Source organism: Sinocyclocheilus grahami, unplaced genomic scaffold (assembly GCF_001515645.1).
Source record: "Sinocyclocheilus grahami isolate Dianchi unplaced genomic scaffold, SAMN03320097.WGS_v1.1 scaffold308.1, whole genome shotgun sequence".
Taxonomy (NCBI): domain Eukaryota; kingdom Metazoa; phylum Chordata; class Actinopteri; order Cypriniformes; family Cyprinidae; genus Sinocyclocheilus; species Sinocyclocheilus grahami.
This window is the reverse complement of record NW_015505487.1, coordinates 114,038-128,410: the sequence shown is the minus strand read 5'-3', so window position 1 is coordinate 128,410 and position 14,373 is coordinate 114,038. Positions and strand designations below refer to the sequence as shown.

The window sequence follows — 14,373 nt, the reverse complement described above, 5'->3', positions numbered from 1 at the left end:
TTTGATTGAATGTTTTTGAAAGAAAGACTGCTTTTATTTGATTAAAATAATATTATTAAAACATTTAAATTATTATTTTAAAATAATATTATTGTGCATTATTTTAATAAATTTGTATTAGTATATATATATATTTTAAATGTTTAATTTATTCCCGTGATGCAAAACTGAATTTTCATTAGTCATTACTCTAGTCTTCATTGTCACATGATCCTTCAGAAATCATTTTAATATGCTGATTTGCTGCTCAAGAAATATTTCTTATTATTTTCATAGTTAAAAACAGTTGTGCTGCTTAGGATTTTGATGTATTCTTGTAACATTGAAACATTTTAAATGATGTTACTGTCACTTTTGATCGATTTAATTCATCCTCACTGAAAAAAAGTATTAATTTCTTTAATACTTAATTAAATTAATTTCTTTAAAACAAATCTCACTGAGCATATTAGTGGATGTTTTTTTACAACTTTTTTTTTAACCCATAGGAGCCCGGACCAATTTCTCCTTATAGGAAAATTATGGGGCATATAAAATCAACCCCTTCTCTTACATAATCCAGGACACACGCTAACATGGTGTTAGTTCAGCTTCATGAACCTGCGTTTGTGAATGTGCCACAGATTGTGTTAGGCCCCAGTGGAGGTTGGGCTTCAGCCATTCTGTGTCAAATCTAAAAAATGCTGCCTTTACAGGTAAACCGAGGTAGGAAGGCAACAAAGCAGTTCCAAATGATTGCATAACATCATGTCTACAAAGATGCCGTCATCTGGTCTTTTCTTGAGGGCAGTGGAAATGTAAAGGTCTGCTACCCAACTTGAGCCCCATGGAACCCAGAAAACTGTTGGATTGGATATTTTTTTTAAACTTTGGTTTCAAGTTTCTATATATATATATATATATATATATATATATATATATATATATATATATATATATATATATATATATATATATATATAATTACTGGTATTTTCTTATTTATTTTAATATTTTTAATATTATTATTTTTTAAGTTTAAGGTCTGCAAGAGTTTTGATTGAATGTTTTTGAAAGAAAGACTGCTTTTATTTGATTAAAATAATATTATTAAAACATTTAAATTATTATTTTAAAATAATATTATTGTGCATTATTTTAATAAATTTGTATTAGTATATATATATATTTTAAATGTTTAATTTATTCCCGTGATGCAAAACTGAATTTTCATTAGTCATTACTCTAGTCTTCATTGTCACATGATCCTTCAGAAATCATTTTAATATGCTGATTTGCTGCTCAAGAAATATTTCTTATTATTTTCATAGTTAAAAACAGTTGTGCTGCTTAGGATTTTGGTGTATTCTTGTAACATTGAAACATTTTAAATGATGTTACTGTCACTTTTGATCGATTTAATTCATCCTCACTGAAAAAAAGTATTAATTTCTTTAATACTTAATTAAATTAATTTCTTTAAAACAAATCTCACTGAGCATATTAGTGGATGTTTTTTTACAACTTTTTTTTTAACCCATAGGAGCCCGGACCAATTTCTCCTTATAGGAAAATTATGGGGCATATAAAACAGACCAAATAGACCACTTATAACATGTTTCTGCAGTTGTTTTTGAAATACAACATCTCCTTGTGAAAGATCTGTAATGTGACATATATGTTACATTGGGCGTTTATGATAAATATTTAATGTTACATATATGTTACACTGGGCGTTTATTGCTCAGTTGAAAAAAAAAAATTGTCAGTTTTTTTTTTTGCTAAATAACTTCTTGTTTTTTCCTGTTTATTTGCTTTTTCACAACACAAATTATTACTTTTCTGTGAAGATAAAACAAAACCTTTTTCAGAAGTAATACAGTTTTGCATTTTATTTGCTTTGCCACAACATATTTCAAAACCACATAACTGTGACCATTAAATTTTACAACAACTATTTTGTAACCTCAAAATTCTACCTTTTCAAGTATATGGTTTAACCAGAAATTAATTTTTTGATTTTTTTTTTTCACAACTTGAAAATGTGCAAACTGAATAAAAATAAATAACTACCTCACACTGGAGGTTAAACATGCACATAGTGCAATAACATTGCTAAATGTGTATATTGTGCAATAAAACTGTAAACAAGCAAATAATACAATGCTCAGTGAAATAAAAACTTGATCACTCTGATCAAACCATTGTTATCACCTTTATCACTTTAATTTATTCTATGCACAATGCATTAAATTAATTATTATATGCAAAACAATGAAACTCTTAGCATTTATTGCTATGCAACAGCATGTATGATTTTTTTCTCTTCAATGTTTTTCTCTTCAGAGTTAGTTATTGTATGCAATGCAGTGCAACAAGCACCTGTCATGTGTTATCTCTTCACTGCACAACAGACTAAGTTACTGCAATGCAATATAAATGTTATGTGTTATCTCTTCAATGCATAACAGATGAGTTAGTTTATTCATCGCACCACCACGTCAGTTATGCGTTATCGCATCTGTTCATGTTATTTTCCCTACAAAAAATATAAAATAACCTTAAAATAGGACCAACATATGATATAAACATCTTGTTTTAGTTACAGGTATGCAAAATAGTTTCAAAATACATTTCATTATCAATGTAAATAATTTGACATTATTTTTATGTTTACATTTGTTCAAATATGCTTTGATATGAGCAGCAGTAACTACATAACACTAAAATAATTAAATCAGCTAAATTAATTAATTAATTAATTACCTACAGCCCGATGTGACATATGTCACCACAATATTTTCGTAACTTGTTTTATATCTATTTGTTCAAGAAATGTATTAAAATCAGGTTAAGTGTAATCTATGATATGTTATTAAAACATTAGAATTGTTGCACGGGTTGAAACATACCTTTAGTAACAAAAACAAGCGCTTTTAAAAATTGCTGACACTGCAACATGTGCTAATTAGACAGGCCAACATTTTGGAAATGTTGCCATGTCAACAAAAATTCACATGACTGAACCTGTGTGTTCCTTATATGTCCCTTAGGGACTTCCTTAGTTGAAAGTGAGGGATAATGCTTTAAAAAGACCTTTTCAGATAATCACCAGTGTTTGTGACACCTGCGTCACTGCGGGTTCTTATGGGTTAAATTTTTTTTAGATGCTCACAACTGCCTATAATATCCAACTATTCTGTGCAAGAAAGAATAAAAATGGAGTTAGAAGGACTATATGTCATTGTTTCTTATGTATGATTCCATTTCTGCCAAAAAACTAAACATTGTAGTCATTAAATAGTCAGTTGGTTTTGTCAAAAAAAAATTTTTTTTTATTTTTAGATCATGAGACATGACATTATGGGACCTTGGAAGCCAATCTGAAACCATGGAATGTACCTTCAAAGAAAACCATACTCAAAATGTACTCAAGTACTTTCACAATATAAAACTGTTACAATATCAAAAACATAAAATCCATTTATTCAGTAATTTGCATTTATTTACCTAGTTTTTATTTCAACTTTCTAAATGATAGAAATCAAAGTATTATCTTATTTATTATTTACAGTTTTAAAATGGCCTTGTGCCATCCGAGAACTAAATGCATAACCCAAATTCATAAAATCCCAAGGCAGTTCCTGAAAAGTACAATTGTAATTCCAACTTTATTTATATTTAAGACATTTACAGAGCCCTCAAACACTATGTTGGATGTTATGAACATTGAAAGACCGATAGGCAGGTTACAATGCAAGTATTCAGGTAACAAGTCTATTATCTTAATAATGTGGAAAGCCAATGAAGAATTTGTGAAATGCAGTACGGGGGCATTACATAGTGATCTCAGTTTTCAGGTATTTGCATCTGGACACATTGAAACATCCAATATCAGTGTATTGTACAGGATTACACAAAACATAAAAAAGCCTTTTGAATGTTAAACTGTAAATACATTTAATGATGTTAAACATTTAAAATACAATAAAACAAATGAATAAATCTCAAATAATTTGCAAACATTCATGCCTCTCTAACGTTGCTGAAGATCTCACTGGACATTAAGAAAAGTTAAAGCTATTTTATTTTATTGAATGATCATGCATCAGACCCAAAGATTCATTTATACACATCCACTCTGTACTTCACGCGTTCAGCACCAACAAGTTTTCTCACTAATCTCCAGAAAATGTTGGGTTTTGAACTGTGGTCGTAGCATTCTGGAATAACGGGTTGGTACCCTGTAGAAGAAAACATAATCTGCTTAATAAAAAGCATGAATACTGAGCAGCTTTAGGCAGTTTGACTGAATATGAAAGGTAGGGGTTTTATGCATAACGAAAACAGAACTTACAGATGATTTTTCATGTTTTCTGTCTTTTTCAAATCTCTTCCATTCTCTAAGGTCACTTGCATACAGAACTACTTTGACGATGAGGAGAATCAGGAGACCAATCAACGCCACAGCTGCTAGAGATCCTCCTACGATGGCTGCTATGTTTGGCCCCTCAGGACATTCTAACACAAGAAACGTAAAGGTAGAAAGCTTTAACTTTTGCTGTGTAAAACATGATGCTTTTTGAAACTGGAACATTTTGGAAAATTCTGACATTATTTACTCACCCTCATGTTGTACATTTTATGAAAATCATCATAAAAAGTCAATTTGACTACATTTGAAGCTTTCTGTCACTATAAACTGTGTTATTGTATAGAAAAGACATATAAAGTCAATAAAGATTCTTCAGAAATTCTCCTTTTGTGTTCCGCACAAAAAATAACAGCAGGGTTCAGAATGACATGAAGGGTGAACAACAATGACAGAACCCAAGAACCTAGTACATGTTTTAGTATTTCAGATAATGTGTCTGGGTCTACCTCTGTCTTTGAGGACATTAACAAAGTACTTGTCAAATCCAAGCTGTTCCGTCATCGTAAATGACATCCAGCAGCCCTCTTTATCTTTGACTCGACAGTCGGTCTTGATCAATCTGTCAACTATCGTATGTTGCAGATGTTTGCAGTCTACAGAGCAGCTCTTCTCAAACGGACCAGTCCCAAAGGCCAAACATTCAACACAACTCCTGCAGTAGGTCAAGAATATTTTAGTACATTTTAAATGCATAAAATATTAAATTTAACATATATCATTTTATTTTTTATATTACATTCATGTATGTTATGTATATATTACAATAAGTAACAAATACATTTGCATTAAATATAATGAATAAAAATAGAAAATACCCGACTTTATATAGCTGAGAATATGTGAAATGCCTTGCAGAAATGTTTTTAATGGCTCATTGGAAAACTAAGTTAGTAGTTGTAGTTAGTCCTCTGTTTGGACTTATGAAATTAATGAAAAACATTTATTTGGTTATATTAATAATAGTTAATAATGCAGCAGCTTTGTAGAGCTCAGGGTCACTTGTTCTGAGGTTTACTTACCCTGACTCTTGACACGGACGTTGGCAAGTAGAACACGTTTTGCAGTAGAGCCCCTTGTATCCTCTCTCACATTCACACTGGTTACATACACATTTCCCACGGTTATAACAAACACTTCCTTCGATCTTGCAAGCCTCATCAGATTTTGCACAGTGACAAACTGCGCCCTCGTAGCCTGGATCACACTCACATCTACCACATTTGCACTTGCCATGACCTGTAAAATGAAGCCATGTTGCACTAAGAACGTATTTTAAAAAAATAAACTACAAAGCACGTTAAATATGAGCTTTGCTACACAAATCACCTGCACACTGTTTATTGTCAAATTTTTCACAGTGCTCATCGTCGCATTCACAGAATTCGCCATAGAAATTGCCTCCACCCTCTGTAATATGACACTGACACCGTCCGCACACACAATCTCCTTTGCCTTCGCATTCGGTCCCGTTGTCCTTCCGACACGTCGCTTTCAATGACGCCTCATCCTTTTGGCCTAGTTTGCATTCACAGCGCTGTCCTAAGTAACCCGTATCACACCTGTGGACATGGGGAAGTTGCTTATGTCACTTCACATATATACTGTATATATACTCCTGCAATAGGTCAAGAATATTTTAATAATTTTTAAACACACACACACACAGACACACGCGCGCGCGCGCACACAGAGAAAACATCTCATTGAATATATATATTTTTATATTAAGATTTAGATTTTATATTATTCTATTGATAATCAATTTTTGATAAATCATTTTTTTGAATGAAAAATACTATTCCTTATTCTTAGTTATGTATTTTAGGTATGACCCAGGCATGCTGTAAGAGTCACCCAGGGAATCTGGAATTTTAAGTCAGTAAAAAATGATAAAAAAAGAGTAAGAGTAAATTATATTTTTCTGTTACCTGCAGCCGCCGCAGACAACTTTACCGTTTCCCCCACAGTGAGGATGAGGTTGATTGGTATCATCACATTCACAATTGCATCGAGTCTGAACGTTCACCTTCACCTTTTCACTAAAACCCAATGGCCCGATGAGGAAGCTCTGACTGGTAATGCATCTCTCTACTGTTACTGTCACATGAAAAATAACCTGAAAGGATTATGGTAAGAGTAAGGTTATTTACACAGTGTAAAGTCGTATAATATTGCTAAAATGATAAACCAAGATTTGCATCTTCACTTGCGTAAATGATATTTATGATCATTTGAACTAATCTTACTCACCTCCTTACCAATGTTCACATTATCACATTTCCCCCTGTCACTGGGTTTTTCTCCACCAATACAGTTTGATGTGTATTTCACAGATATGAAGTCTGGGAGGGCTTCATGAGCCATGATCACTTCAGAGGTCAAGTTCTGTTCAGACCCCACAGGACATTAATAAGGGTGTTAAACAGAAAAGCTCTCACATCACAATGTTTTACTTTAAAAAGGGTTGTGCAAAGTGGAAGTTCCATGCACTCACATTGTATGCCTCCACAATTAGATTGACAACGTTGCCCGAGTCTTCAGAGAGCACTCCTACTGCAGATTTAGGGATCAGTTTGCTCAGCTCCTGTTAAGGAAACAAGTCAAGTACATCACGGTACTTCCACTATTAAGAATATTAATGTGAATTGCGTGTAAATAAAATTAAGCAAAATGTGAAGTGTTTTAAATAGACCAAATGTAACTACAAAGATAATGACTGTCAAACAGGTTTCCCAAACACTGCTAAAGTGCCACAGAGTCAGTTTACACTAGTTTACACTTTTCAGGGCACTCAATCTATGATTTTCATTGCTCTTTTACAGATAATATACAGTACTTGCTTATTTTAGCAAGTTTTACTTACTGTGTACACAGTTTCCATTTTTTTAGTGACTGCAAAAATTGGTTGAATGTTTTGCTCCTCCAGCTTGCGAGCTATTTGTCCAACAGATGGGTAGTCCTGAAAACACAGATTGTATTATAGTTTTGATATGTTTACATAATATGATATCTAGGTACTAATAGCATCTAAAACATATACGCTTGTACAACTTTAGAGACATAAATGGTAACAAATTCCTTGAGGCTTCAAAATATTGAATTAGTGGAATTGAAAGGTTCATTTTTTTCCCTGCGTTTGCAAATTACTTAGATTAATAAAACTTCTTAATTTATTATTATAAATTACATAATTTATTCATTTGACTGTGTACTGTATAATGCCTCTAAAACTTACTAATGCAAAACCTTAATGTCTAAGATGCTGTCAATATGTTGATACATTATCTAAATGTACAAAAATGTACAATTGAACTCGCCCCGGGCCAGTGTTCCTTTATTATCATTAATATACTATTATAGTTTAATAATAAACTATACTAATAATAAACTATTATAGTTTAATAATCTAGTAATTCAATATTTGAATTATATTTTATTGTTATATTTTCTGTTTTCATCTTAATTTTGTTGTGTTTTGTCATTTTTATTCTTTTTTTAATTTGTCTTTATTAAGTTTTAGTTAGTACTTTAAACAAAAAACGAGCAATGTTGCCTAGGCAACTTGCTGGAATAAAATAATTTTTTTTAAATTTCAGTTTAATGTTTATTATATGTAAAGTATACTGAAAATTATTTTTCAGTACTTTTTTTTTGTACTTTGTTAACGATAATAAGCCGGCCTTTGACTTTCTTGGTGTAGTTCAAATGTTTTTAAGATAAATATTATAAACATATGGTATTAATACTATTAAGATAAAGTATTACATCGTACCCATAGGCTGCTCTTGCTGTACTTTCTGTCGACCAGCTGACAGGTTTCTTTGTTTGGTTCCAGAATGGCAGCAAGTTTTCCATCCCCTGCCATGTGGAAGCCATCATCAGTGGCCAACACCAGCAGTCGAGTGCTGTTTCCCCACCCGATCTCTTTCTGCATGGGTAACACATTTTGCTTTCAATTTATTTACATGATAAAGAACATCATGCATGAATCAGGCTTCATATAATATCTTGCCTGTTTCACTCTGCATTAAATATAATTCAGTGTGACATGGTGTGGATGATGTAACCTGTTAATATGGCAGCCAAATAAATAAATTGTCTTTATTAAGTTTTAGTTAGTACTTTAAACAAAAAAAGAGCAATGTTGCCTAGGCAACTTGCTGGAATAAAATAATTTTTTTTAAATTTCAGTTTAATGTTTATTATATGTAAAGTATACTGAAAATTATTTTTCAGTACTTTGTTAACGATAATAAGCCGGCCTTTGACTTTCTTGGTGTAGTTCAAATGTTTTTAAAATAAATATTATAAACATATGGTATTAATACTATTAAGATAAAGTATTACATCGTACCCATAGGCTGCTCTTGCTGTACTTTCTGTCGACCAGCTGACAGGTTTCTTTGTTTGGTTCCAGAATGGCAGCAAGTTTTCCATCCCCTGCCATGTGGAAGCCATCATCAGTGGCCAACACCAGCAGTCGAGTGCTGTTTCCCCACCCGATCTCTTTCTGCATGGGTAACACATTTTGCTTTCAATTTATTTACATGATAAAGAACATCATGCATGAATCAGGCTTCATATAATATCTTGCCTGTTTCACTCTGCATTAAATATAATTCAGTGTGACATGGTGTGGATGATGTAACCTGTTAATATGGCAGCCAAATAAATTTCTGCCACTTATGCATGTAGTGTGAAGTCTCACCACACAGACCGCGGCTTGCATGATAGCATCCAGGCTTCCTTCTGGGGGGTCCAGGTTTCCAGATATATGCTGCTCGGCTACCATAGTTTTGAATTTGCCTCCATCGGTTGTCAGTGAAAGCACATGCTGAAAGCCAAATGCTGGCTGGCATGGTTCATTTTTATCTGAGCATGGCCGTTGGAGCTTCGCTTCATTGGTGTCGGTGTATGGAAGAAGTGTTTTGTCAACAAACGAACCGAAGCCTGCATCGGGAAGATTGGTTCATTAAGCCACTGCCTTAATCTTTCAACTCGGAAACATGTATAATATTATAATATATATATATATTTATGTAAATATATTTAAATACTTTTACCTATCCTGGCATTGCCAGTGATCCTATTGAGTTCTTCAAGTAACTTATTTCCCAGATTTTTCACATTCTCCAAATCATCTTTCATGGAGTATGAGAGATCCATTAGGTAGTAGAGATCTACTGGATAGCCTTCTGCCCTTTTAAAATGTAGTTGAAAAGTGTAGGGCCTCCCTGAGAAAACAACACATTCAGTCACCTCTATTCTCTTCTGATAGTCAGGTTCAAACGTAAATTAAAAAGCAAAGTTGTTTGGGTTAAGCTATACAGTAGATTTGTAAGAATGTAACACACCAAGAGGTTCATTAAGCCACTGCCTTAATCTTTCAACTCGGAAACATGTATAATATTATAATATATATATATATATTTATGTAAATATATTTAAATACTTTTACCTATCCTGGCATTGCCAGTGATCCTATTGAGTTCTTCAAGTAACTTATTTCCCAGATTTTTCACATTCTCCAAATCATCTTTCATGGAGTATGAGAGATCCATTAGGTAGTAGAGATCTACTGGATAGCCTTCTGCCCTTTTAAAATGTAGTTGAAAAGTGTAGGGCCTCCCTGAGAAAACAACACATTCAGTCACCTCTATTCTCTTCTGATAGTCAGGTTCAAACGTAAATTAAAAAGCAAAGTTGTTTGGGTTAAGCTATACAGTAGATTTGTAAGAATGTAACACACCTGGTCTAAGATCCAGTTGTATTTCTTGTGGTTGGATCTGCACTGGATTTTTACCAGCATTCAGGGGCTTGTTTGAAATTTTTATAAAATCGTTTTTAGGATTTATTATGCCAGTGGGTGAACATCCTCTTTCTTCAAGCACAGCAACTGTGTCACAACGTGCTGCTTCCTGCTCCCCAGTCTTGGTGAAATTCTGTGGTTTAAATAGGACAGAGAGCATTATATGAAGGAGATTTTTCTTTACTTGAAAAAGCTGTTGACTATTGAACAAACCAACATTGGATATTCCAATTTGACTTTGAAATGTTAGAAATCAAATAGTTGACAATGAACAGTAAAACTTGCAAGCTCCCGTTAGATTGTCTGGCTGCAATGACATTTTGAGGCTCTTTTTGTTGTTGTTGCAATCAATAAAATCGCATTTAAAAGGTACTTCTTGATAATTCGAATGCTTGTGAACAAGTAGTGTTCACTGGAGTTTGAGACACTTAGTAGCAAGCGAGATATTCATGAGCATAACTTAGTTTTTTTTATCTATGAAATTATTATCAGTTGTTACTAGTGAATTGTTGTGCCATATTTATAATATTTCTGTGTTAGTGTGGTATTTTCATAGTGTGGATGATTTAAATATCATCTAAATTCTTAGTCAGAATATGCTGGAAAGTGGACCAGATTTTATGCTGCATGTCAAATTCTGGCAATGTGAGGGATTGAAATATTATATACTTCATATTATATTAGCATGGACTGAGTTCAGACAGTCAGATATTTTACCAAAGGCCAATTAAATGGTGTTTCACAGGTTTCCTGAAAATCGATTTCACTAATATTAACAAAAGAACCATTAAGCAGCGCTTACCAAGTCTTTACACCAGGCACAGCCGGGCCCAGATTTGATGCAGTCTCCACATGTGTTTACTGAAGCTTTTAAACATGGTTCCTGAGTGTAGACTGCAACACAAAGTTTAAACTTCAGTTATGCCTTGAAACAGTCTATTTTGTTTGCATGATTCGGCATCCTGGATATTTGCTCTGATTAATGTAGTTAAAAGACATAAATACAAAATGCATTTATTTGTGAGACACATGCTTTGTTCCAAAACCCAGTGTGTGTTTGTGTGTGTGTGTGTGTGTATATATGTTTTAGTTAGAACCAGGTTTTGGAACAGAGCCAAAATTCTTCAAACAAGGACTAGCTGTGTCCAAATCCCCCCCCCCAAAAAAACCCTGTGCTCTTCTGAAACTGGTTTCTGATTGGCTTCCAATCCACCATAACATCAGACACCATTTTTGTTTTTTGTACAAACTGCATGCACAGGATTGTGGAATATCATAGGCAGTAAAGGAGGTTATTACCACCTCTGTATATTACCTGCACAGGCAGTATTTTTCAGGTTTTGGACACAGCTGTAAATCCAGGTTAAGGACATCTGCACAAGGTGCATGCAGTGTACGTACCCTGTCTTCCCACCAACAACAGGAGAAGGCCCCTCAGACACACTGCCTGAAGCATTTCCTAGTGTAAAACAGTATTGTTTTTTTTATCATAGTTCCTCATATTTCAGCTTCCTAAACAACTATCGAAAATTATGAGAAATGAGCTTGCCATTGCTATCTGTTTGATAATGCATACAAACCTTTCCTGTACATGTGCAGTTTTGCAGCAACTGTGCAAGGCATTAAACAGAAAAGTGTGAACTTGAAAAAAAGCAGATGGGTTTTTTTTTTTTTTTTAGCAGCAGTCAGTATGATGTGGCTGACACATCTCAGACAAAAGTGACAGCCATAGATGGTCAAATGACCTGTGTGCTTGACATTTATTGGCTCAAAGTGGTTTTACCGAAGCACCCAATGAAACATGGCTTAGTTTCCCACGCAAAGAGCTATATTTTCACTGTCGATTCTACAGCCAGATGTAGGTGCTTTACACCACTTTTCGCAATGTCAAATGCTTACAGGAACATAAAGAAATGCTGGTTTTATGACTTTATTTTAGATGCTTATTTATACTGTCAAGCTTAAAACGTTCTCATGTGTACAACTTCAGACTACTTTTATCATACTTTTTTTAACTGTATAAATCAACATCCATTTTGTTGTATGATAAAAAGCAACTCAGACATTTTGGTTAACATTTTATTTTGTGTTTCATAGAAATAAAATAATAATGTGTTATAATTCCTTTAATATATTGCCTTTAGTTATGATGTAGTTATTTGTCTTCAACATCTACCATAGTCCTCCACGAATTTAATAAATGCAGTTGATATTGCCATTTATACAAATCTTTATAATTAAATTATCCTTACTGTATGAAGTGAGAAAATAGCCATCCTAGAGTTTACTGATTAATGTTAATCAATATTAATATTTGATTCATCCTTGGTAATACTCGGTGGGAGTTGATTAGTGAAATAACGGTTGAGCAGATAGAAACTATGAAACTATTTCTTAAAGCTGAAGTTACTGTTATTAAAACTACAACAGATCAGAATGAACAAAGAATTAGTCATGTACAAAATGCAAAAAATCAGGTATCAAACAGGCCTTACTTACTGTTGTCGAAATGCAACGCCCTAGAGAGATACAGTTGTCATAAGCGGCTATGAGAGGTTTTTTGGTTTCCTCAAACAGAACACAGTTGCTTCAGAACTGAAAGAAAGTTAGCAAACTGCTTCATACATGACAGGAAAGCAGAGAGGAAGTAGAGTGATGTAAGTCCTGAGAAAAAAATGGGCGTTGGGGTAACGTGGAGATGAGACAATGCAAATAAAAACCATGTATTCAACTAGAGTTTGAACTTAACGAGTTTAGAATAAAAGTTCCTACAACAGGAAATGTTACTGAGCGCCTTAGTAAGATATGTTAGGCATGGTTTTTTGATGTTAGAAACTGTCATACTTTACTTTTTCATGACCATTCACCACCTTTTCTTTTGTCATTTACAGTTAAACTTACTGTTTCTTGCTGTTGTGCCTTGTAGACTTTCTACAAAAAAAAATTTCACTCTTTTTTGCTCTTCACTCTTAACAAAGGTTCTTTACTGGAATATGGTTCCATGGAGAACCTTTAAAGAGATAGTTCAACCAAAAATTAAAATGAAATTATCATTTACTCACACATGTCGCGTGGGACCACTCTGTGATACTTTTGCTTCTTTTTAAAAAAGCTTGATGCTGATCGCCACACACTGCCATTGTATGGGCAAGCATGTGCGGGATATTTTTTATATATTTTTTAATCTCCTTTTGTGGTCCGAAAAATAAATAAATGCATATGGCATTAGAACAACACAAGGGTGAGTAAATGATTATTTAACCTTCATTTTTGGGTGAACTATCCCCTTAACATCAATGGAACCTCCAAGGTTCTTTGAAAAATGTTTCTTCAGATTTTTAAAATGTTCTTTAGACTTTTAAGAGCTGTTCACCAAAAGGCTATTTGAGGAACCTAAAATGGTTCTTCATAACCAGAGTGTACCTCTGCTTTAGCTTACTAGGAAACGTATTGTGGTACTACAAGAATTGTTGGCTTTTGTATGATAAACCGCTTGTGATGTTCCTCATTTCTAAGATGCTTTAAATAAAAGTCATTAGTCTGAAAACCTATGATAACATGTGTTGTTGGTGTGTAGGCTAACAGTGGGTGCCACATGCAGTGCTTCTCAATCTGTGGTACGTGGAGTGCCCCCAGGTGGTATGCAACTCTGGAAATTCATCATAATAAGAAATATACATTTGATTTGTCATTTTATTTTTTGGGATGTTTTATTCCTAGTGCCAATTTTTTTTATTTGAATACAATTATATAATTTAATGAAATGTTAATGTAATTCAATACAAGGCATATGAAATATGTTGCAACCATGAGACATAAAATGTATATTTTATATCATTAGATATTATTCAGTTTTTTCTGCCCTTCTGTCTGTGAGCTTGATTTCCTAATTCAGTATGATATAAAAAAAATTAAATCGTTTTATTAGTGTTTTTAAAGTATATTGCAATCTTTGAAATAATGTTTTTATGATGGTTTTTAAAATAATGTTTGAATTGTATTGTATAACTTGAATTACTATTGTGTTAATTTCAGATTCCGCTCTGGTAGGATCCTTCCACAGATCTGCAAAGGGCCTGTGTATGAACTCATGAGAGTCTCAGCATTGGGATTTATCCTCACTAGATGGATAGTGGAAGAATATTGGTAA

The 14,373-nt window shown here is 33.3% G+C and overlaps 1 protein-coding gene across 2 annotated transcripts; it reads right to left on the bottom strand.

Annotated features, from left to right (window-relative positions):
• Positions 1-3,470: 3,470 nt before the first annotated feature.
• LOC107601617 (integrin beta-2-like) lies at positions 3,471-12,853 on the bottom strand. Of its 2 annotated transcripts, XM_016293863.1 has the most exons (16): positions 12,723-12,853; positions 11,625-11,682; positions 11,026-11,117; positions 10,164-10,356; positions 9,873-10,043; positions 9,123-9,364; positions 8,769-8,924; positions 7,278-7,373; positions 6,909-6,998; positions 6,665-6,799; positions 6,343-6,530; positions 5,741-5,973; positions 5,434-5,650; positions 4,861-5,066; positions 4,337-4,500; positions 3,471-4,223 (listed from the first exon to the last, which is right to left on the bottom strand). In XM_016293863.1, the coding sequence occupies exons 2-16, from the start codon at positions 11,677-11,679 to the stop codon at positions 4,158-4,160; spliced, it is 2,304 nt and encodes a 767-aa protein (XP_016149349.1). In that variant the 5' UTR covers positions 11,680-11,682; positions 12,723-12,853; the 3' UTR covers positions 3,471-4,157. The 2 variants fall into 2 exon arrangements, with proteins under 2 accessions (XP_016149349.1, XP_016149348.1); XM_016293862.1 differs by lacking the exons at positions 9,873-10,043; positions 10,164-10,356; positions 11,026-11,117; positions 11,625-11,682; positions 12,723-12,853 and adding an exon at positions 9,478-9,645.
• Between the last annotated feature and the right edge of the window lie 1,520 nt (positions 12,854-14,373).

Coding starts and splice junctions, on each gene's coding strand:
- LOC107601617 (XM_016293863.1), bottom strand. CDS start 11,679: ATGCTTCAGGCAGTGTGTCTGAGGGGCCTTCTCCTGTTGTTGGTGGGA. Junction 10,357..11,025: donor GTGCCTGGTGTAAAGACTTG/GTAAGCGCTGCT, acceptor TTTAAACCACAG/AATTTCACCAAGACTGGGGA. Junction 6,800..6,908: donor TAATTGTGGAGGCATACAAT/GTGAGTGCATGG, acceptor GGGTCTGAACAG/AACTTGACCTCTGAAGTGAT.